Source organism: Amphimedon queenslandica, unplaced genomic scaffold (genome assembly GCF_000090795.2).
Source record: "Amphimedon queenslandica unplaced genomic scaffold, v1.1 AMPQUscaffold_13435, whole genome shotgun sequence".
In the NCBI taxonomy this organism is placed as follows: domain Eukaryota; kingdom Metazoa; phylum Porifera; class Demospongiae; order Haplosclerida; family Niphatidae; genus Amphimedon; species Amphimedon queenslandica.
Window position 1 is genome coordinate 103471 of NW_003546329.1, and position 25028 is coordinate 128498.

The 25028-nt window shown below is 37.2% G+C and overlaps 5 protein-coding genes across 8 annotated transcripts; all 5 read left to right on the forward strand.

The window, feature by feature from the left end:
- The first annotated feature begins 17 nt into the window (after positions 1-17).
- On the forward strand, positions 18-1935 carry LOC100642095 (akirin-2-like). 3 transcript variants are annotated; one of them, XM_019995701.1, is made up of 5 exons: positions 19-343; positions 1154-1192; positions 1253-1375; positions 1491-1562; positions 1696-1935. In XM_019995701.1, the coding sequence occupies exons 1-5, from the start codon at positions 133-135 to the stop codon at positions 1704-1706; spliced, it is 456 nt and encodes a 151-aa protein (XP_019851260.1). In that variant the 5' UTR covers positions 19-132; the 3' UTR covers positions 1707-1935. The 3 variants fall into 3 exon arrangements, with proteins under 3 accessions (XP_019851261.1, XP_019851260.1, XP_011403540.1); XM_019995702.1 differs by lacking the exon at positions 1154-1192 and having other exon boundaries at positions 18-343; XM_011405238.2 differs by having other exon boundaries at positions 20-343; positions 1154-1375.
- Positions 1936-1978: 43 nt separating this feature from the next.
- On the forward strand, positions 1979-7748 carry LOC105312525 (titin-like). The gene is made up of 2 exons (XM_011405247.2): positions 1979-3198; positions 4395-7748. Exons 1-2 carry the CDS (start codon positions 2081-2083, stop codon positions 7561-7563), a joined length of 4287 nt encoding a protein of 1428 aa, XP_011403549.2. The 5' UTR covers positions 1979-2080; the 3' UTR covers positions 7564-7748.
- A 3353-nt stretch (positions 7749-11101) lies between these two features.
- On the forward strand, positions 11102-18580 carry LOC109581523 (uncharacterized). Its single transcript, XM_019995703.1, has 3 exons — positions 11102-12338; positions 14368-15185; positions 16472-18580. Exons 1-3 carry the CDS (start codon positions 11200-11202, stop codon positions 18430-18432), a joined length of 3918 nt encoding a protein of 1305 aa, XP_019851262.1. The 5' UTR covers positions 11102-11199; the 3' UTR covers positions 18433-18580.
- A 1269-nt stretch (positions 18581-19849) lies between these two features.
- On the forward strand, positions 19850-22171 carry LOC109581525 (uncharacterized). Of its 2 annotated transcripts, none has more exons than XM_019995705.1 (10): positions 19850-19945; positions 19999-20292; positions 20337-20615; positions 20659-20720; positions 20767-20995; positions 21230-21547; positions 21600-21647; positions 21689-21856; positions 21910-21951; positions 21993-22171. In XM_019995705.1, exons 1-10 carry the CDS (start codon positions 19885-19887, stop codon positions 22127-22129), a joined length of 1638 nt encoding a protein of 545 aa, XP_019851264.1. In that variant the 5' UTR covers positions 19850-19884; the 3' UTR covers positions 22130-22171. The 2 variants fall into 2 exon arrangements, with proteins under 2 accessions (XP_019851264.1, XP_019851265.1); XM_019995706.1 differs by having other exon boundaries at positions 21704-21856.
- A 64-nt stretch (positions 22172-22235) lies between these two features.
- LOC109581526 (uncharacterized) lies at positions 22236-24583 on the forward strand. Its single transcript, XM_019995707.1, has 9 exons — positions 22236-22445; positions 22659-22955; positions 23007-23285; positions 23335-23402; positions 23447-23645; positions 23687-24013; positions 24063-24140; positions 24197-24337; positions 24388-24583. The coding sequence occupies exons 1-9, from the start codon at positions 22343-22345 to the stop codon at positions 24438-24440; spliced, it is 1545 nt and encodes a 514-aa protein (XP_019851266.1). The 5' UTR covers positions 22236-22342; the 3' UTR covers positions 24441-24583.
- The last annotated feature ends 445 nt before the right edge of the window (positions 24584-25028 follow it).

Genomic DNA, 25028 nt, shown 5'->3' on the forward strand with positions numbered 1-25028 from the left:
TTGAAGCGTGTAATTTTTGAAAGGCGGTGAGTCGTCAGAAGCTGTCACCACTTACCAGATCATATTCCACTCATAATATCACTCCCTTTCCTCCCTTCTGTTCTCTTCCTGACCGGTCGATTCTGTTTGGCAATGGCGTGTGTGACACTAAAGAGACCCCTGGAAGTGATGGGGAGTCCACACATGGAGACGTCTCCCAAAAGAAGGTGTGGGATACCTCTCATCTCCTCCACTCCTCCCTCGAGAACCAGTTTCAAGAAGAGGAAAAGGATGTTAGAAACTGAGAACAAACCAGCGCCAGTCTCCACACCAAGCTCCCCGTTCATAGCCTCGACCCCTTCAGGTTAGACATGTAGACTACATTTAATCACAGACACATATTATTATTATTCTGATTTATTTATGCATGTACATGTACAACTGTGCCTAGAACTATTGGAAGTCAAGTTGTTCATGTGCTTGTATTAATCAGTGTATCTGTGTGGTTTGGATGATGATTAATAATCCCAACCCGGGCCCTAACCATTGTGGCAACCCTCCAAACGAAGCCTCTAAAATCATCTTTTATTGAGGATTAATGTGCGTGGTCATATGAGCCTGATTCACGATGAGAATGTCTTCGCAACGGAATGAGTCAATAGATGAATGAATGATTGATTGCTTGTTCTTAGTTTTGAGTTTGACACATGTGATTAGGACATGATTGATATTACTTTTCTAATTATGAGGTGTGTGTGTTTGTGGGTTGTACTAGTAGTGTCACAATGTGTCTTTTATGTACATTATGTCAACTGTTGATGTGTACACTGGTACTACTTGTACATGTACATTGGATGCCAAATACCTTCATTAATTATTGCTACTATAATGACTCTTTCCATGCCTAACGTAAACACTGCACTATAACTACACACATACCTAATGTCATTCACTGTATTATACCATCATACTAGCCCTTTATATTGTTGTTGATTTACATGTATGATTTTTTTATTCATTACTCAATTCTCATCTAAATTTACCCTTGCCACACACAGCACATAATTGTAGTAATTTTTCCTACACAATTATTACATTCTTCTATGTACAATACACTGTAATTGAAGAGGATTTGGTAATTGTAATCTATTTATACTTGCCTTCCTTACAGCAGTTGCAAATATAGAATCAGAGATAAGACGGCTTCATGGTCGTAAGCTCTTCACAGAGTCTCATCAGAATGTGTCTGCCTCATCCTCCTCCTCCTCTATAGCTAGCAAAGACCAACCATTGTTCACAATGAAGCAAGTCACCATGATATGTCAGCGGATGCTAAAGGAAAGAGAAGAAACACTTAAAGCTGAATATGATAAAATATTATCGGCCAAACTATTAGGTACGTATCATGTTTTTCCTTTACGAGTAGCTGTATATTCATCATTGCTCCTATCTTCAGTTTCATAGCATTATCAATGATTTACCCTATTTCTTTTACCATATCTCTTTTTTAGAACAATACGATGCGTTTGTTAAATTCAGTCACGATCAAGTAGAAAGAAGATTTGCAGAGTCTGCCTTTAGCTGTGAGCCATCAATAGTTATCCTCTATGCATTTTGCTGTACAGTACATCAAAATAATTATTATTTTGCCAGCATAACCTTTAAGGATTGTTTTTATGTTAAATTTTAATCGATGTCTTTCTTTCTTTTCCTCAGATGTGTCATGAATCATTTTTCACTCTTTTCTACATTATTGAACTGAAACCTCTTCACCTGAGCAATTAACTTCTGATGTGCTTATTATTATTAATTCATTCTTTACTACTATTATAATACCATACCACACAAAGGACCTACTAAACATGTATTATTATTATTATTATTTTGTTGTTATTATTTTGGGTGTGCCTTCTATCTATCTAGTTAATGATTATTGTGACTGTTTTTATAAAGCAAGCAACTTCCTCTTTGTGTTATTCATGGCGTTTCCTCCTTTTCTCGCTCTCTCCATTTAAGAGGTGTGCAAGGCGTTGATCAAAGTATTTCAGTGCAGATCATAATTATCATTTGTAGAGAAAAGCGGAGGGGCACAGTGATACCCATGTCTTCCAGTAGCAATGAAGTGGCTCACATTATAGTGAGCGTTGTGGGTTTCAATGCCCATGGCGCTACTTACTCCTCCAGCAGCGAAGGAGTTGGCAAATCTTGTCTCTGTAGTAGGTTCCGCTATCCTGGCTTTGATGACTACGTCCCTGACCATCCATCACTCTTGGCTTTTCACGAATTTGAGAGCCAAGTAGTTTCAACGGACTCTTTTTTGTACTGGGGACCAGAGGAGGCCCTCTATACTGCACGGGGGAGCAAGCAAGGCAAAGTCAAAGAGATCAAAGTGAAGCACGAGGTTTTGGAACACACCGTTTTCTACCAGGACGAGACCTCTCGGCCATTCCGTCAGCATAGCAAGCTCCTAGAGACAGCAGCCTACGCAAAGAAGGCAGCACAGACTCCAGAGTCCTCTAGAAAGATAAGCTACTACGCACGAGACGCCATTGGATTCCCCGACAGATACACTTGTCTCCCTTACCCGTCTAATCCCAACAAGCTCCAAAGAGGTTTCATCATTGCTGTTGACATCTCACTGGAAGGCCCTCGTTTTGAGCAGCAGTTCACTGCAGTCGAATCAATTGCATATGAGCTTCGTAAGTCTCCTCTGATCATAGCTGCAACAAAGAGAGATATAGCATGTCAGGCATCTCTCACCCGTCTCTCAGAATGGGCAGCAAAACAAAAGCTGGCGCTAATCGAGACCTCAGCTAAAGAAAATATCAACGTCTCTGATGCTTTTCGTCTTGTGGCTTCAAAGGTTCTGCCAAAAAGGATCAACGACCATTACATGGATTATGCTGGAGCAACCGGCGAGCTTATAACGAAACGGGCGGCTGCTAAAAAAGAGCTCAAGAATTATCTCAAGACATTCGTGCACACTTCCTCGATCACTCTAGCTAGCTTGGAGGCTACAAAATATTATCAAGATGGCCTAAATATGCTGGGAAAATTCACGTCCGACGAAGTCGTTTGTTGCCACCTTTTGGTTGTACGGAATCGAGAGATTGAAGATTTCTCTGGAGTCAAGGATAACCCAGACATGAGACTAGAGCTACTTGAAGATTTCATCGACTCACAGACAGACTTCAACGCTCATAAGGGAATGCTCAACACGTAAGTGTTTTTGAAAGCAATAATCACTGTGTATTTAACTGTTTGTGGCATCTTTAGTAGCGGACATGTATATGTACCCAGCTGCTGCTATGGCAGGCTTGGTAGTTTAGCTTATTATGAACAAGCATTATTATAACATGTAGATAAATGTATGTGTTACATGTTTTACTGACATACTCCATCTTGCTTGTTGACTAATGAATGCCTTGGCACTTTGATAACAAATGATCCCAAAACTCACATTGTTATTGTTGGACATTCATATACATGCACACAATATAGGAAAGCTAAATAATAACAAGTGCTAGGTCACGTAATAAGTGCTCCTCATTTATGCTAAATCCTGTTTTTCCATCATCTCTTATACACTGTGAATTCCGGGCTATTGAAGATTCTAAGGTTTATTTTGACAATATTGTAGAATAGTCCCCAGCTGTTTTAAACCCTCTTTTTATAGTAGTCATCAAATGACATAATGTTCCGCATGTGTGTGACTGTGTGTTTAATCAAGTTGACCGTAGTAGCTTTAGCAATGATGATCACCGATAAAAAAATAAGTCACAAGTAGAAATGTGTAGTATTTTTGTTATTTAGAATAACAAACAGGTGCATATACCGTACATGTATCTGTAGTAATTAGTCAGTGTAGGCTAGCAGTACTTGACTATCAATGATTATTATGTATAAGGCAAAAAAGCTATAGCAATGCATTGTGACTGGTCAGCCCCCCAGGAGAACCTTACAAAGTGCAATGAGTGATATTTTTGCTACCCTTTGTGGAAGCCTATTGTTCCCTGTATTAAATTTCAGTGTGGTTTGCAGTGGGAGTGGAACACCCAGTTACTATTCACTGGTTTGGCCTCAGACTTATTGTAGTGCAATGAACAATTGACATAATAGTAAAAACTTTATTATAAGGCCACTTCATTTGAACTCATAGTTGCTCCTTTCCACTGCTTCCAAGGACTATAAATTATTTGATCATCCATTTACTATGTAGCAATGATAATTTTATTCAGCCATTGTGGGAATACAAATAATTATTATAAGAGTTGTCTATAGTTTTGAATAGTATTGTTGTAAAAGATAATAATGATAATAATTAGCTGTAGTATTTCCTTTGTTAACAGTCCCACTAGCAAAGTTCATATTTTTGAACCTAATATGGTCATTAACAAGATCTTTATTTTTATTAGGATGGCAAACCATCTCGTGAACCCTGAGCAAGCTGTCTATGCTAACGAAGGTGTCGGTAATTCAAACTTCCACCATCTACTCCCATCACCTATGATAGACAGGAAAAAGGACCCTGCCCCTAGTCACAATGAAACTGAAGTCCTCAAGAATCAGCCGCAACAACAACAACAACAACAACAACCAACTTCACCAGGGAAGTATGTTAGACTTGTATCCCAATCTAGTGATGCTAGTGTCATAGGTAGCACTACTACCATTGACAGCACTGCTACTGCTACGGAGGAGGATGGGGATACTCCTCTATCTACTACACAGGTTGGGCAGGCTCTTTCAATAGAGGAAGTGTATGACGATTTTACTACTCCAGAAGGTGGACCCAGTGAAGATACTAGCTTGCTATCAATGAAAGAGAGGGCAGCACTGCTAAAGAAGCAGTTCCAAGGTCACTCGGTAGCAGTCAATGAGTCTGTACGACCGGTGACACCACCCATTCAGTCTTCGATACAGTCAAAGGAAACTTTCAGTTCCTCTTCTGCTGGATCCAGTCCAGCCGCTAATAAGAAACTGACAACAAAGCGACCACCTCCAGCAGTGCCAAGCAAACCATCGAATTATCAAAAGCACAAGATTAAAGGGACTGCCCCTCCACCTCCTCCCAATGAGGCTACATCTACCTCTCCTCCTGATGCCGCTACAGGTCTACCAGAGCTAGCATCAAGACCAGCTCTTCCAAACAAGACACAAACTAGCAGTCCACAACACTCACTCGAGTCTAAACCACAACAATTTGTACCGAATGAGCAACATTTGACGACTGAGCAGTCAGAGAGGCAAACAGACTCAACTCTAGAAAAACAAGACTTACCTGGAGCAAAGCACAAGGATATACTCGAGCTGGAGCGGCAGGACTCTCCTCTAGAGGATGTGGCTCAGTCACAGTTGGACAAGAGCAAGTCAGAACCATCCCTTGAAGATGCATCATTAGTTAAAGATAAACTTCAGGAGCAGCTAGCTCAGCAGATAACTCAGTCAAAGTCTCCACGATTAGATCAGAGAAAGAAAAACTATGAAACCAAGGGAATATCCGAGAGAAAGAACTACGAAAAAACTAAGCCAACTCCTCCTCCTCCAACCACTAAACCAAAAAGAAACGATTATGAGCCTAAATTACCAAAACTAAGACAGAAGCATGGGATAACCTCTGGAACTCCTACCACTGCGAGTGACAGTCCCTCAGTAACTAATGTCACACAGTCACCAACTAATGTCACACAATCACTACCTGTGACCACTCCACCTAATTCTGCTCTCTCTCACCCTCTACCTCCTCCTCCTCCTCCTCAGTTTGTATCAGCTGTTAATCAGCCCCTCCCTCCTCCCCCACCACAGGCTAACCCCCTCCCATTCTCTCCCCCTACTAAGGACACAATATCATCGCCTCCTATTCATTCAATGTCTATGATGTCGCCACCTCTTGATTCTAGTCCTACTGTGGTCTCTCATTATCCTTCTCTTAGTTCTCCTCCTTTACTGTCTCCTCCTGTACTGTCTCCTCCTCAATCTATGGTGAGTCCCTCCTCGTCAGTTCACTTCAGTCCTCATTCCTCTGTGGTGAGTTCTCCATCTCATTCTGTGTCATCAGTACAGGCAGTCACTACTCCTCACGGTCGCTCTCCCTCTCCCCCTCCCATTCCTCCTCACACAGCTGCAATGTTGAAGCCCCGAGAGCCAGAGAGTGTCAAACCCTCCAAGAGACACAACTACTTTAACATTTTTAAGAAGCTAACAGGTGATTCAAATGACGGGAAGAAACCAGGAGATACCCCATCAACAGATAATAACACAAATAGTGGCAGACGACGAAGGACTCAGGTTGATATGACCAGGCGTCCCCTCCCAATGGAGCCACTAGTCAAACCGGTCCATGGTGAAGAGGATTATGAGAAACCTGATACTTTCTTTGAGAGACCACGAATGCCACTACCAGGAGAGAGTCCCGGTCCTTATCCACTCCCAGTGCCTCTACCAGGAGAGCAGTATCCAGCATCAGTAGATCCTCGGATGAATAGTCCTTTTATTGTTGATCCGAGATTTGCTGACCCGAGAGTCCCTGGATTTGATCCACTATTGATGACCACTCGTAATCCGTATCCTTACGTAATTCCAAATGCTAGTGTGCCAGCTAATCTGTGGTCGACTCCTAACTGGTTTGCTAATAGACCCTCGGAGCAGTTGCTACTGAGCGAGCACCTCCAGAGGCTCCATGCCCAACAGAGTAACGTACCAAGGAGGAGCCAGTCGTTCCAGGTGACTGGTAGTAGACGAGTTAATCATTTAGACGATGATGTTGATGAGGATGGTTATCAGAATCCTGACGTTGTGGAGGACATAAGAAGAGAGCGTGATTTAACCTCTCAGTGGAGCGTTGGTCCCCAGCAGCTCCCTGGAAGGAGCATTGACTATGATTATCCTGAGCTGAGAGGTTTCAGGACAGTCCCTCGGAGATCACCTCAGCGATCACACCAAGAGAGACCACTCCCCAGTCGCAAGCCTCCCCGCCCCCTCCAGAAAGAAGATAGTTACGTTAACATGGACGAGTCTTCGTTGGCTGATGATTATCAAAACTCTGACATCATCAACTCAATGACAGACTTTGTACCGCAGGTGAGGTTACCCCCTCGCTCCAAGGGAGGCTCTATGGACGACAGCTTCCTTTACTATAACATGAGACGAAGGAATATTCTGTCACCCCCACTGAGTCCTCAGAGATCAATGCTACCTCCTCGAGGATCAGCGCAAGAGAGTGGGGGCTCAGAGATTGGTATTGCTCCTCCATCAAAGAATCCCACTCTCGTGGAACAGCAAAAGAATAGCTCTCCCTCTCTCCCTCCTCCTTTACCAGCCAAGTCCAAGGGCTCCACAATGTCTCATTCATTTAGTACAAGTAGCATTGAGAGTGGATCGAGTGGTCCTCCTCTTTCAAGAATTCCTTCTCTCCCTCCTAAAGACATTAAGGATCTACCACCATTGCCTTCTAAGCCAGAATCCCCTGGCATTGATGAGGAGACTGGACAGAAAAAGAAGATAAAGCTCCCACCAAGAAATATCCCCAGACCAGGGTTCAATAATATGACAATCCAACAACAAGAGTACACTACCATTATCTAAATAAAGATTGTTATTAAGTTTGTAATGCATTTAATTTTATGTGTGTGTGTGTTTTATGGATTTTCTATCATTTTATATAATTTATTATGGTGCTTGTTTTATTATTTTGCAACAAAGAATGATACTATGAAAGATTTATACCATAATATTACCATGTGACCAAAAAAGTTTATGTTTATTAAAATCATCAAATCAAATTTTGATAATTTTTTTGATGCACAAACATCTTTATAAATTGAGTAAAAGTCCCTTTTATAGTACATGGTTGCAAGCCAAATTTTTTCTGAAAATAATTGAAAGAGAATTATCCAATTTAATAATTTTTTTTCTTATGCATATAAATGTACTTAAATAGTGTAGTTTGAATTAATTCTTTAAAAAATAAATTTTTTTACAAATTTTTAAAGTTAGAGGAATCATTTTTGGAAAGCACTATGAACTGACTATACTAGCATAAGTACATCAATATGTATCAAAAAATCTAATAAAAATTGGGGGTGATTTTGGAGCCATTTATTGAAAAAAACCATGGACTATTATAGTACAGGAAAATTTTCAAAAGTTGGCCAATTTTAAAATTTCATCATAATTCAAAAATTTGAGCTCGGAATTAATTCAAACTTTCTACACAGCATAAGAACATCAATGTGTATCAAAAATCTAATAAGAATTGGGGGTGATTTTGGAGCCATTTTTTGAAAAAAACCATGGGCTAATAGCCTTGGGTATTTTTCAAAAAATGGCATATTTTAAAATCAGCCATAACTCAAAAAATTGAAGTCAGAGTCGACTCAAACTTTCTACACAGCATAAGAACATCAATATGTATCAAAAAATGTAATAAGAATTGGGGGTGATTTTGGAGCCATTTTTTGAAAAAAACCATGGGCTATAGCCTTGGGTATTTTTCAAAAAATGGCATATTTTAAAAATCAGCCATAACTCAAAAAATTGAAGTCGGAGTCGACTCAAACTTTCTACACAGCATAAGAACATCAATATGTATCAAAAAATGTAATAAAAATTGGGGGTGAATTCGGAGCCATTTTTGGAAAAAACCATGGGCTATAGCCTTGGGTATTTTTTTTTAATGGCATAATCAGCCATAACTCAAAAAATTGAAGTCGGAATCGACTCAAACTTTCTACACAGCATAAGAACATCAATATGTATCAAAAAATGTAATAAAAATTGGGGGTGAATTCAGAGCCATTTTTGGAAAAAAACCATGGGCTATGCCTTGGGTATTTTTCAAAAAACGGCATATTTTAAAAATTAGCCATAACTCAAAAAATTAAAATCGGAATCAACTCAAACTTTCTACACAGCATAAGAACATCAATATGTATCAAAAAATGTAATAAAAATTGGGGGTGATTTCGGAGCCATTTTTTGAAAAAAACTATTTTTCAAAAAATGGCATATTTTAAAAATCAGCCATAACTCAAAAAATTGAAGTCGGAGTCGACTCAAACTTTCTACACAGCATAAGAACATCAATATGTATCAAAAAATGTAATAAAAATTGGGGGTGAATTCAGAGCCATTTTTGGAAAAAAACCATGGGCTATGCCTTGGGTATTTTTCAAAAAACAGCATATTTTAAAAATTAGCCATAACTCAAAAAATTGAAATCGGAATCAACTCAAACTTTCTACAGAGCATAGGAACATCAATATGTATCAAAAAATGTAATAAAAATTTGGGGGTGATTTCAAAGCCATTTTTTGGAAAAACCATGGGCTATAACCTTGGGTATTTTTCAAAAAACGGCATATTTTAAAAATTAGCCATAACTCAAAAAATTAAAATCGGAATCAACTCAAACTTTCTACACAGCATAAGAACATCAATATGTATCAAAAAATGTAATAAAAATTGGGGGTGATTTCGGAGCCATTTTTTGAAAAAAACCATGGGCTATAGCCTTGGGTATTTTTCAAAAAATGGCATATTTTAAAAATCAGCCATAACTCAAAAAATTGAAGTCGGAGTCGACTCAAACTTTCTACACAGCATAAGAACATCAATATGTATCAAAAAATGTAATAAAAATTGGGGGTGAATTCAGAGCCATTTTCGGAAAAAACCATGGGCTATAGCCATGGGTATTTTTTTAAAAACAGCATATTAAAAAAATCAGCCATAACTCAAAAAATTAAAGTCGGAGTCGACTCAAACTTTCTACACAGCATAAGAACATCAATATGTATCAAAAAATATAATAAAAATTGAGGGTGACTTCAGAGCCATTTTTTGGAAAAAACCATGGGCTAGCCTTGGGTATTTTTCAAAAAATGGCACATTTGTAAAAGTGGCCCCAACTCTTTATTTTCAAATTTTTTTCTGATTTTAAAAAATAATTGCTAAAAATTAAGTAAAAGTCCCACTACTATGTGCAGATTTTTTTTATAAATTTTTACTAAAATCAGGCCAAAGATGATAATGATAAAAAGAATTCCATTTTTTATTATTAATGAGTTTGACAATGCACCTAACAAATGCGAATGGGACGTACATTTATATGACAAAATGATTTTTTATGTTTATTGTGTAAAAATGTTGAAATGATTTTGATCAAAATTATATTTTTTAACAGTCGCTAGCTCCAAAGTGGGCCAAAGACAATGGGCTATAGACTAGCACCGTATAGCTGGAAATATTTGCTGGAATTTAATTTTGCTGTTTGCTGTTCATCATAAAAACGTACAATTCAATTCCGCAAAGCATCATAAGTAATGGGTGTATCAACAGTTCATGCCTACACTAGCAAAATTAAATTCCACAAACATTAAAATTAGCTATATGGGTACAAAATTGCAAAATATAATTCCCGCAAACTTTTCCAGCTATACGGTATAAGTCAGCTCTCTCTTAGCCATTTTTGATGAAATACCCTGTACCCTGTACTATACTTATAGTATAAGTATAGTACAGGGTATTTCATCAAAAATGGCTAAGAGAGTTCTCAATTTTTATTACACTTTTCTGATGCATATTAAAAAGCATATTCTTATGCTATAGCTTAATATTAATTGAGCTGATTCAACACTTCATTACAATTAAAGCAGTCTCTTATTACTGCATTACTCTCATTACAAGATTAATTGTTTGCATCCACAAATGAACAAGCTCAATAAAATAGTAATTTCATCAAAATTTAAGGAATTTTTTGAGAATGATGTTAGCTGTGAGAATGACACTTGCAGGAAATAGCTATGAGGCCACACCGCACATATGCATGTAAACACACACAAATACTGATATTTGATTTAATAAATGCTCTTTGATGGATCAAATCTCGTTTCAAACTGATCTAGACCTACCATTATAGCTTAAACAACAATCACAATAATGATTGATAAATACAATGTAAATGCTGTCCAATGGTTTTAGACTTGTAGTGTCATTGTTTACTGGAATAATTGCAAAGTAGGTGCATGGCTGTGTTTCCTTGTGTTCATAGCTACTTGTCATTATAAAAACCTATTACAAGTGATGTGGAGATGTGGGCGTGGCTAATAAATTTAATGAACATTAATGATCAATTATTATGTATTGACCGCATTCTTGTAAATAGTACAGCAAGTTGTTACTATTCTCACTCACTCTACTCTTCCCTCCTCGTCCTTCATTATGGCGCTCAAAGTTCACAAGGTAGTCGTTGTGAGTTGTCCACGCTGCGTGTTCTCTTCTGGCGGTTCGAATAGCCCCGGGAGCGTTTCACCAGGGCTCGGGGGAGAAGGCATTGGTAAAAGTTGCTTCTGCAATCGCTTTGTTCGTCCTGACTGCTTTAAACTCCAGCACCCCTCAGTGCTCAGCGAGGACGAATGGAGAGACGAGCCAATCTACAACGGAGACCATTTCTTGTACTGGGGAGCTGCTACAAAAAGAATGCAAGACGGGAGCAAGGTCCGCTTTCAAGTTGTAGAACAGACAGAGTTTTACAGCCTTGACGTACCCGGGTCTCCTCTCACTAGCAGCACAGACCAACGTGGCTATATAGAGAGGGCATCCTCCACTCACTTCATCTCCCGTGGAAAGGTAGCATACAGGCTACACGACGAGGAGGAGTATGCTATTCCCAGTTCGCTCAAACACAACAAGTCCTCGAGAGCCACTCAGCTCTTCCCTAACCACGAGTTCAGTGATGGAAAGGCCAGCCCACCGAGTTTCATTGTACTCTATGACCCAACTCTCCAGGGAGAGAATGTTAAGATACAGGTGGAGTTCCTTACAAAACTTGTCAAGGAATTGATCAGAACCAAGTGTAGGGTCATCATTGCTTGTACAAAGTGTGACGAAGTGAACGAGGGCCGCATACAGCTAGGTGCTAATCTTGCCGCCACCGTAGCCAAGAAACCACTGCCATTCATCGAAACCTCCTCTAAAGAAGGCATCAACATTGAAGAGGCTTTCTCTCTTGTCATTAACACGAGCAAAAAGAAGAGCTACAGTAAAAGCATTGGGAGTTATCACCAGATTGTCCAGTCTCGTAGTAAGGATGTGACATACTCCACCAACTCATTTAATCAGCTAATAAAGGACTCTGTGTCTGACTTCAACACAGAGTGGAGCGACGTATGGCCTTATCTTCAAGCCAATCCAGTCTGTGTGAAAGTGGTGGATGTTTTGGGAATCAAAGAAGCAAAGAAGCTCTTCTGCCAGAGACTCATGGAGCTCAAGGTGCAGGAATTACGAGCGAAGCGCCGCTTGTCATCAAAAGAGTTTCAAAGCAAATTACTGGAAGCATTCAGCAATCACCCAGACCTCAGGTAATATGATTATGAATTATCATCTCAGTAATACGATTATTATGCAAGTTTTTGCATGTGAATTCATGTATGACATTAATAGCTAATGGGGGGAGGATGATGATAACATTATTGTTATGATTTCCAGAGTCTGTTTTAACACCAAAAAAAGGGTTTGGCTTTTTATTATGAGACATGTATGCTGATGTGGGGGACTGTTTGGTTGATAGAATTTATATTGTTTTGAGTGAAGAATGCTGCTATGCGACTGATAATGATTTATCATCAACTTCGATGATCATGTGCATCGCATTATGTGGACAGGAAATGAGATAGTTCTTTGTTAAATTCTCTAAGTTCACACAGACGCACACTGTCACACCTCAAGTAAACACACATACACACACGTAAAGAATTATGCAATAGGATACATGTACACTGGCAGCTTATAATTATACTACATTGATATGAACATGCACTCATGCCTAGATGAATATATCTCCATTTATCACATGTACATTGGAATTTGGAATTTGGAATTATACATGAATGCATATAATATGCACAGGAGCATGCTAACAAGCAACTGTAGACATGACATCTAATTATTATGTGTCTTGTTTCCATATCAATATAGAGGTGCATTTCTGCATAAATATTTAAAGAATTAGTGTCCAGATAATAAATCATGTTTCCTTGTTTGATCCTAATATTTGCAATCTCTCTCTCTCTCTCCTCTCTTCTTAAGTAAACAAGTTTATTATGCATGCCACAGGTCATTGGCTGGAGGCAACGGGGATCCCATCAATTAGTAGTCCCAATATGGACTGGAGTCTGACTGACTCAAAACACACTCATCCTTTCCCACTATACTCACATTTATATACACTTACTGACATGTGTCACTATAATTGTTGGTTTAGGGATGGGATCACAGGAAGTTCCTAGTGATTTTCACACCACCATTTTATTGCTGTTTAGCAGCATAGTTAGCAAGTCCTTAAGTAGTGGACTAAGCTATTTATAAAGAGAGAAAGAGAGAGGGTCCTCATATTACCCTCTTCCTTTGTGGTTGACTCAATGTAAACATGATTAGAGACCTTCACAGCACACATGTGTACATGTATCAAAGCATTTAAATAATAAGATATCCTTCCACTGTAGTAATACTATGGTTTGTCTGTCTACCACTTGTCAATACTGAAGCTATTGGCTTCCTATGTACCACCTGGATATCATCCTCTGTCCAATGTGTCCATGCTCAAAGCAAATTATAGGATTAGTAATATGAGGTAAAAAGGAGGGAAATACTATAAAGAGGGTACATGTGTGTGCTTTAAGAAATTACTTCTGCGTGTTGAATTCGTGTCCATGCATTGATTGTGTGTTCATTCCAACTGGTGAACCGTAAAGTGTTACATATACTCCTCCATACTTGTACCCTCTACATTTCCCACTATACCCATTGATTGATAGCTGATATCCTTTTAACGCCTTCTCTGGACATGTCACATACACTCTCTTCTGATTTTACACTTTCCCAGTCTCTCCCTCGCATCTTATGGTATAAGGTTACTGTATTGTCTGTTCATCCACTCCCCTCTCTTTCCTTCTTGAAATTATTTCATATCTACAGCAGTTATCAGTTTTCATAGGACGTTGGTTTATAGGAATTCATACCATTTGAATGTTGTGTCATTGTACACGACAGGTGTCTGTGTATATTATTATTATTATTATATATCACTATAAAAATATTTTTTGTAAATTGAGTGACCTAATTCTTGATGCATAGCAGCGTAATTGTTTACCGTCCCTATTCTTATTTATAGTGACTGGCATTGTTCTTGATGTTACAATTATTTTACTGACAAATTGTCATGTAGTTCCTTCCATGTACTTAATTATGTTGTATCATTCCTTGGCCTTTGGGTTGCATGTACATGTGTACACCTCACACTCCCTCGGGTAGTCCATTAACAACTTGTTTAGCATGATCGTTATTGTCACGAGTGTTTTATTTATATATTTTCTTCTCTCTATATTCTAGTAACGACTCTGTTTATGATTTCTTGTACACGCCTCCTTCAACTCCAAACAGTAAAGGAACTTTCTATGGATCCCCCACCGCTCCGACTCCTCCTTTGACCACGCCCACAAAGACCCCTACTCTACCCACTGATGCTGTCTCCCCTCCTCCTCCTCCCCCCACTAGTAGCATACCCTCTCTCTCCATGGATCAAACCACACCCACTAAAGTTGTGTTATTCTCGCCAACTAGAACGTTAATGAATCGCTCGTCTGAGCTGTTAGTAAACATACCCGATACACTCCTTGACGAGATGCCGCGTGATGCTAGTCTTAGGTTCAGGTATCGGACGCTCCCTCCCTTGCCCACTCAGGAACAATTCTCTCCTTCACGTCGTCTCTCTTCTACTGAGTCAATCACAAAGTCCCACCCACAGCTCGACGACTCTGCGAGCAGCTTCACTAGTAGTGGAGGGGGAGCCCCATATCTGCATCGACGTCTATCGAATTCAATGGATTGCCTGCTAGTGGAGGCGACTGGGACTCTGTTTGAGGAAGAGGAGGAGGGAGAGGAGGTCGAAGGAGTTGGGAGTCGGCTTGTTGGTGACATTAGGAGGGAGAGTGCCTGCAGCGAGGCCTCTCCTTATCTCAGACCGGTTGATGTTCGTAGAGAACTGGAGATACTAAACTCTAAACAGGACAAGTCCTTGTCTTGTAAACTACCGAGGACCAAGACACGGCCGGCCATACCGTTTCAAATGGACGACAGTTTTGTGAGTACAAGATCGAGATCATTTAGAGAAAGAGCATTCACTTCACCACAGTTGCTTAAACAACCAGGTAAATATTATTTATTATTATTGTCATTATTATTATTATTATTATTATTACTATTATTATTATTTTCATTATTATTATTATTATTACTATTATTATTATTATTATTATTATTATTATTATTATTATTATTATAAAGTAACAAGCAACAGTACAATAAAAACAGAAAGGGAGAGCCCTACAAACCAAAATACTATTAATATTATTATTATTATTATTATTATTATTATACATGTGAGACTGTAGTAGCAATTCTCTGTAATGAAGGAATGAACACTATGTATACTTGTGCATGGTGTAGGCTTCATTGCATATTAATTGGTGCCGTTTCAAGTATTATAATAATGACTTTTCTCTTTTGACCTTAATTTATGTTAAGGGAAATACTTATTTCATCTTAATATGAATTTTATTGTTGGAGTCTTGTGGTTATTCGCAAAGTATAGTAAATGACCTTGATGTTATGACAGTAATATAACATGCATGAATGACACTAGACCGTATCCACTACCACAGACTGTATACATTTAAATGTACTGTGTGTCATAATTTGTAGTGTGACTGGTAATTTGTCGCTATCTCTGGTATAAAATTTTTGGCACACTATAAGCCACTGTTATTTAAAGAATGCCATTTAGTTGCGTCACCTGTGTCACCAGTTATGCTTTATGAGTTTGAAATTTTCTTGTAATTCAATAAGTTTTGCATTCTTGACCTGAAGGACATAGCTCAATTAGACCCCACAAATTACATTAATAGATGATGGGCCAGTCAAAATGAATTTTCAAGAAATAACTGAATCCTCATAGACATTAAGGACCACTAGATGAGCTTTCTAGTGTTGATTGTTATTTGAAGTGTTGTTGAGTATTTCTCAATAAAATTTGAATGACGTTTAATCAGAGTTTTGAACATCTTAAAAAATATGTTTAAAAATAAATATAGACTTTATACTCAATTTCTGATACATAACATTGTTTTTATATTGTGTTGAAATTTTGAGTCAATTCCAAATAATTTTTTTGAGTTTTGAGCTTTTAAAAATACTTTTTCAAATAAAAATAAACAAGCTAGTATTAAAAATTACACATTGTTTTTAACACCTTGTTTACACCTTAAGGTGTGAACAAGAACAGGAAGTGCTCTTGTACACCACCTGAAAATATTTATTATATTTTTAAAATTCCAGTGCTATTTAATATGTAAATAGTTTTGTTCAACAAGCATTACATATAAAATGTCTTTTTAAAATTATGATGATAATACAATATCTTTGTTGTTCTCATTAGGTTTTTCACACGAAGTCCTACCTCCTGTTCCTCCTTCTGCCCCTCCTCTTGTCTCCCCAGTTCCTCCTCCTCTCCCTCCTCCTCCTGCAAAGAAACCGACCACCCTACGGAAAGAGAGTCCACTACTAGTGGGACTATCTAGTCTCATAAATACAGGTAACAGCGAGGAGTCGTCTCTTGACTGTGGGCCACGTATCCTCATAGATCAATCGACCAAAGGAGAAGGTACCGGGGGTATGTCAGTCATTAAAGATGACACCAGTTCAGTCGGTAGCGGCTCATTTGCTGAGATTGATGACATTGATGATCCTGATGGCTCCATCGCCGGAGGTGCTACCGAAGATAGCTATCGTTCGAAAAGTCAAACCCCAGATCCGCTACTACATGCTCATTCTTCCTCAACTCTACCATCCCGTGGTGGCTACCGCAGCCTTCTACTAATGCCAGTGAATACACTCCCAGCTCACATGTCACGAAGTGCTAGGAACTCGCCCGAGAAAGAGAACCTTTATGCCAGCATACCTGCTGCGGACGAGGAGTACCTGACAATGAGATCAGGAGTGAGTCTAGAGGACATTCTCTCTGGGAGCAGTAATAAGCCAAGGAGCATATCAATGCCTGCCCATGCCGCACAGTCCGTGATCGATAAACTGAAGTCGGTGACAAGTCTTGGATCCCGTTCCAAAGAACAGACTAACGTAGAGAGCAGTCCACATCATTCTCCCTCTCCGAGACACAGTCAAAAAGTAGTCTCACCCTCTTATCGTCCCTTCCAGTCGTTTGATGAAGGCAGTAGCCGTGGTTTTGTACCTGTGGTTAGGCCACTCCCTCCTTCGCCTAATAAAATGAACAGGCGAGCCAAGTCAATGCTTGGCAGTCCAACGAAACGGAAGATTAGTTCAGGAGGAGGAGATAACAATATTTATGAGAGTATTGACGAGAATGAGGAATGGTTTAAGCAGCTTAGGCAGGAGAGGGCTCTTCTCAACCAACAAAAAATGGATAAAGTTGATCCAGAACTTGCAAAGAAATCTAACACCATCATGAGCCACTTCTTGGAGTCAGCTCAAGTCCAGGAGCTGTGGCTAGAAGCAGTCAGAAGAGTGATACCTGATTTTAACCCACCGACTGATGCTTCTATACCTCCACTGAGCATCAACCCAGAGTACATTATCAGGTATGCTAAACAAAGCACTCAAGAAAGACATCAGTCGCCATCTTCCAATGGAAATGATGAAAGCAAAGAGCAAGAGGAGGAGGAGGAAGAGGTTTGCTATCCTCCTGAGAGAGAAGAGGAGACTCACAGAAAGCTCACAGTTACTGATAGTGTCCTCATTAGGATGAACAGATCGTTGCAGCAACTCTCAAGCAGTTCATCCTCATCCTCCTCCGAGTCCGAAACTGAAGAATCAGACGACGAAGAGTCCGATCAAGAAGGAAACGACGAAGGGGAGACTGAGATCCCTTCATCTGTTGGTTGGGTATCAGGAGGACAGAGAGAGGAAGTGGACACTCTTAGGAGTGAGACTGGAGGCTCTCCTCTCACGCTGGCAGTAGTACACCAGCAACACACAGAAGAGGAGAATGACTTCATCATGACTTGTGATGGGAATGCTAAAGGGAAAGAGGAAGAAGATGAAGCAACAGAGTCAGAGGAAGAAGAGGAGGAGGAATTTACTAGCAATGAGGATGAGAGAGAGGAAACCACTGCTGTATCAGACATGATCCAATCTCATGACATGCATGTAATGCATTCTAATAATAACTCTAGCTATCTTAAGTATCAATCAAATTCACCGGCTCAGTCTAGTAGTAAAAAGAATGAGACGTCGCCAATCTTCTTTACCCAGACACAAACTAGTCCCAGTATTACTACTAACGGTCATCTCTCTGTATGTCAATTGAACTCACTGGATTCCGGTATATCAGCTAGTAATGGAGTGGCAGATGAAACCGACTGACATTATTATTATTATATTATTATAATTGTTATTATTAGACTATATACTTCACTTATTTTCACCCACTTGACCCTATCATATACATTTTTGCACAGTTTTGCACTTCTTTCAGTATTTTTGATACAAAGAATTGTTGTAATTTACAGTAGATCCTGTTTGTGGTGGTACATGTTATGAATGTAGAAGTTAGCATCACAGGAAGTGCTATAAATATTTCTTTGCAGTTTGATTACATCAACAATTGAAGTCGGAATCAGCTCAAACTTTCCACGTAGCAGAAAGACATCAATATGTACCAGAAAATGTAATAAAATTTGGAGTGATTTTGGAGTCATTTTTTGAAAAAAAGCTTGAGCTATAGCCTTGGGTATTTTCATAAATTGGCCTTTTTAAAAAAATACTCATAACTAAGTCAGAATCAACTCAAACTTTCAAAGACACGTTTGTGCATAAAAAATTATTTAAAAATTGGGGGTGATTTTGGGGTCATTACAATAAAATTGGATCCATTTTTTGAAGAAAAGTATAAGCTATCTAACTATAGTTGATGACTGAGACCATCTATAATGAGATAATATATGCATTAGGCCACTGCTAGCCCACTAGCATTAAAAATTCTACATAGACTCTAGACCTACTAACATTATTGCAATAAACCTAAGACCTGACTATAGATCTACTTGAGTTGAGTTATTCTCCGACAAGAGGAGGAGGACCATACAAGAGAGTAACTTTTACTTTCCTTCTACAAGTTTTCCTTTTTTCCTCTCCTCCATATTTTGATGCAGCATCTACAGTGAAAGGTTTTACCTAAATTATATTTTATTTTTGTAGATTCAATAAGGCAAAAAATATAATAGTCCTCCTATTTATAAAAAATTCCAAACTAGCAATTAGAACAGTAGGTGCGTGGGTGGCTAACTTTTTGTAACCACCCACGCATTAAAACTCCCTACTTTATCAGTTCATAGAATATGATTATATGAACCCTTGATTGTACATTGATTGTATTAGAGAACTTGCATGAGAGCATAGTATCTATAATGTGAGAGATATGCAAAAAAGGCCGGTGTTTAAAGATTACAATTGTCAGTCAGATGTGTCAGACATTTGGTCAAAAAAATCTTACACTAATCCATTTTCACATAGACTTTTTGATCCTTTAATTTTTAATTTTTTTATTTTTTACCTTTATATTCTAACAACCATTAAAATTCAAAATTAATAATGAATTTTTATTACAGCTGTTATTAGGTATTTAATTCTTACATTTATAGTTGAAACTAAAGCCATATAAATTAATGTGCATTGACCAGATCACAAACTTTTATAAAGTACAAGGGCAATATGTGTCAATAATGTTGTTTTGGATTAGAGTTTCTTTCAGTATTATTTGCAATTATCACAGGAAGTAGAATTGTGTTGTGATAGATATACCTTGTAGTCAAGAAGATGGGTGAGAATAAGCTGGTACTTTTGTTGGTTATAGTATGCCTCTCAGTGGATGGAGCTGGTAAATATTTTTTCTTTGACTGTCTCATTACCTTTTTATTTCTTTCTATTTAGTTATTACAGTGCCTCCTGTACCAGTAACAGCTCCTATCTATACAACAGCAACATTTACTTGTAAAGGAGTTGGTGATATTTTTAATTGGCATGTTCAAAGTGTTGTACTGATGGACTCTATTGCACAACAAAGAGAAATAACAGTCACTACTACCAAGAATAATAATACTAACTTCTCATCAGTACTGACTGTTAATGCAATACCTATTAATGATGGCCTGGGAATTGGCTGTGAAATGATTACTTTGCTTCCTTTTAATCGTGTTATATCAAGCAGTGAACTAACTATTAGGGGTTGTAAATTATACTTATAATTAATATTATTTATATATTAATAGGTATTTCATCTGTTAGAGATCTTTTCATTAACTTTTCCTCAAACAACTCACTGATCATAACATGGTCACCTCCTGCTTACTTCTCTAATGATATTCCCATTGACTTTTCTGTTAGTTATAAAATACATGTTACTGTTGGCGATGAAGAAAACACAATTAAAACCAACACAAATTTGGTTGAAGTTCATAACATCACTCAATGTGATACATTTAGTGTTAGTGTAACAGCACACGTTAGTCAATACACATCTATTAATGAAACAAAAGAGAATTACGGAAGTGAGTCTTTGTAGCTTTTATAGATTTATGGTATTTTCAATAGATTGTAGCATTAAAATTCAGGAAATTTTTCAGACATTTGATGAATCCATTATTTTGCTTAAAGTAAGAGAATATCAAATGCTATTTATCATGAATTCAAAAACAATAGATAAAATGCTCACCCTTGCTGTGTAATAAGATTATATTAGTAGAAGCTTCATATAATGACAATGTTTATTCTGAAAATATCCAGCTTTTTGAGAAAAGTTCAAATGATATTGATAGTTTAACTATGAATTATTCAGCAGCAAACTTATTGCCATTTCAACACTATCAAGTTGTATTGAAACTATTGAGCTTGATGATGATTACTGAAGATCAGGATATCAAGTTTATCTGTAAGTATGTACAACTTACAACTTTCACAAATTAGTGGTTGTAGTATCTGTGTGGTCTTATTAAGATTAGCCTAAAATAGTCACCCCTTATCCTTACTTGAGCATGAAACTATGAACATTTTAGGCTGCCACTATATAGAATCTATATAATGCATAAATAAAAAACAAAATTTTGCTGAAGCCTTATGCAGCAACATTTGCAATTATACATATGTGACATATTTTTTTCCTAAGCTACATATAATGTACAAGATCTGCTAGTATCTACTGAAGCCAATGGATCAGTTAGTGTACAGTGTGTGTTTGTATCAGGATCAACTGCTGATGGATGTCATGTGGCATTTAATAATACTAGTCATGGAAGGAATGAATATTTTACTATAACTGGATCAGAAAGCACTATAATATCATTATCAACCAGTGGAGTATATAATGTAACTGGCTATGATATTGTTAATGGATCATTATATGGGCCTGCTGTCCAATATCATAAACTGGTTGAAGTTGTAATTATTCCATCATCTTCAATGGCATTTGCTAGCAGTACAAATAGTAATGATGGCAGTCTCTGGTATTAATATAACTTTATTATTCTTTCATTTAGAATGGTGGACAGACAATGAAACAGTAATGTCATCTCCTTCAGTATCAGGTATAAAGATTGCATGTAGCTACTTACAAATCCTATTCTAGCTGTTGCTTTTACAGTGCAAACCACAGTTTTATCACCAGAAAGTAGTAGAGTACAAATACTGCCTATTATAGTCTGTTCAGTAGTGGGTGCAGTTCTGATTTTTATTTTAATAATTGTGCTAATCACTATTGCAGCTTTTTGTATGAGGCGAAAAAACAGAAATGAAGGTAGATTTAGCTATAAGAATATATCTGTTAATCTGTAATCTGATTTATTTTAGTAACTGAAGAAATAATTGATAATAATCCAGCATATGGACAAGGTTTATAGCTACTTAAATTTTAGATCATTGCAGGTTTCTAGTTTTACAGGTGCAAAATCACCACTCTAATCAGAGGTCGAGTGTCAAAATTGATGTTAATCCAGCATATGAGACAGTCAGTGCAGCATATGGACATAAACACATCACTGATACCATAGATTATGAAACTGTTTTGTGATTTTTATTCAGTGATTTGAGTTTTTGAAGCATAAAATACACATTGAGGTTTATAAATCAAAATTTAAAATTTAAAATGGGTGTGGTGCCGTGGCGACACTATCCTAAAAATTGCCTATGTAGTATGTTGCTGTTGTGTTAGTGTCGAGGTTAATGTCCCCTTTCTCCTGGTACAACTTTTAGTTGCTCGTCCTTCGCTGTAATCGAATTCGTCATGATAATGGCATCTGTTTCTTGTTGTTCCGCTGCGCCTATTTTTTATATTTTATTAAGTCTTTTCTTTATACGCGAGGGCGGCGGCGAGGCTAAACCTGCTGGTAAGTGCGGTTTGATTTTCGAGTTGGTTTTAGCAATGTTAGTGAGTAGTCAATGGGTAGTGTGGCAAAAAATGTTGCCTCCTAGATCATAGTAGATATGCCACTTTATTATTATTATTATTATTATTTAATTGCATCAGTAGTTATTATGCTAATATGGCAGGAATTTTCAGAATAACAAAATTCACCAATTTAATATTTTTGTCTATTTAGTTAATATTACAGTGCCTCCTGTACCGGTAACAGCTCCTATCTATACAACAGCAGCATTTACTTGTAAAGGAGTTGGTGATATATTAAATTGGCATGTACAAAGTGTTGTACTGAATGATTCCATTGCACAACAAAGAGAAATAACAGTCACTACTACCAAGAATAATAATACTAACTTCTCATCAGTACTGACTGTTAATGCAATACCTATTAATGATGGCCTGGGAATTGGCTGTGAAATGATTTCTTTTTTTCCTTTTAATCGTGTTATGTCAGGCAGTGTATTAACTATTAGGGGTTAGTAATGGCATTAAAATAAGAAGGATTGTGTATTTCACACTATTGTAGGTATATCGTCAGTTGAAGATTTAGAATTTATTTTCACTACAAATAATTCATTACTAATAAGATGGTCCCGTCCTGCTTATTACTCTAATGATATACCTCAAGGATCACCTGTTAATTATCAAGTATTATTTACTGATGAAGAGCAAGATGTCATTCTAGATGTGTCTTCTACAATTATTGAAATGCATCTTATTTCACAATGTGATGCATTTAACATCAGTGTAACAGCACTAGTGGATCAATACATATCAATTAATAATACTGTCAGTAATAATGGAAGTAAGTGAATGAATGAAAGCTATTTTGGACATTTCTCATTATATAATAGGTCTTGGTTATAATGCTACTATTACAACAAATGAAGATAATTTTCTAACTCCTAATGTTTTTATTGAGGTAAATTTTTTAATTATGTATTTTATTGGTTTATCTTATATTAGTTAAGTTGTCCTCCATCACAATCTATAAGTTCTCTCAATATTACTAGTGATAGTGAGCTTATCGATCAATACATATTCACTGGTACTGGTGAAGTTGTCAATGATGAACGTACATTAGCACCTTCGAATGAATACAAGTATACTGTACATATTTATAACTTAAGAAACAACCTCAAATATGAGACATATATCATCATTAGTAAGTATACAATTAATACATTCTACCTCACTATCTCTCAGCTACATATCAGGTTATTGGTCTAAACATTAACAATACATATACCAATGGATCAGTTAGTGTACAGTGTGTATTTGTATCAGGGTCAACTGCTGATGGATGTCACGTGATGTTTACTAATACTATCAGCAGAATGAATGAATGCTTTAATATAGTTGGATCACATGATACAATAATATCAATATCAACAAGTGGTAATTATTCAGTGACTGCTTATGATATTGTTAAGAATGGATCATTTAATGGACCTGCTATTGAATATTCTACACTAGTTGAAATTGTTAGAGTGACACTTTCTACCTCTTCCTCATCTAGCATTACAAGTGAAAGTAAGTATAATATGACATGATAATAATAATTATTATTCCTCTTCATTAGGTACTACTGCTCTTCCTCATTCCACTGTTATTCCTACAATCACTGTTACACCTGGAACTGAAGCCACCTCACCAACAAGTATAAACACATACACATACATACAATGTATACTTACTCATATGTTATTATAATAGGTGGAACTATTAATGATAACACCTATATTGTACCTCTTATGGCCAGTATATTCAGTGGTATTGTACTACTAATATGCATTATATTAACAATATATGCTATGCTTTGTGTTTGTTTGAGGAAAAGGAAAAAACGAAATAAGGGTAAATATTATAATTTGCTTTATTGCATGATGTGATTGATGTCATGATAGGAGATTTTAGAAATCAAGACTTAACAAAAAATTTGATATCACCAAAAGTATGATGCACTTTGTGTGCCTTCAGCATTCCTGATAATTATGACAACAGTGTTACTGGCAGAGACATAATTTTTTTTCTAATTTTAGTATGTGGCTAGCTAATTAATTTTTTGCAAAATCTTTAAAATATACTTCAAGAAAAGTCCAATATTATACTGTAAAATTCTATTTCATACATGTACCTGCATGCCTAGTTGCCACATTGGTGCACAGTGGTTCATTATACACATCAACTTTATTACAATAATAATGAATCATAAGTGAGTGTAGCTCGTAATTTTTTAAATTGTAAGTTCCTGACAATTGTATCTATAATAATGTAATTAATATGAAGATACAGCTGAGTACAATTTATCTAGATCTATACTTTAAATTGTTGAAATGGTTATTAATACTGTATCTTGATGCTCTTCAATTATTGATGTCACAGCCAATTCCTGGTGGCAGCGTACCAACAACAATTGATTATCCATACACAACTAGTACTGTTACTCTTAGGGATAATACTGTCAGCATGCCTGCTAGTAACAGCAATATTCCTGTTACTACTCATGCTGAGCTTGGTCAAATAACTTATAGTAATGCTATACATA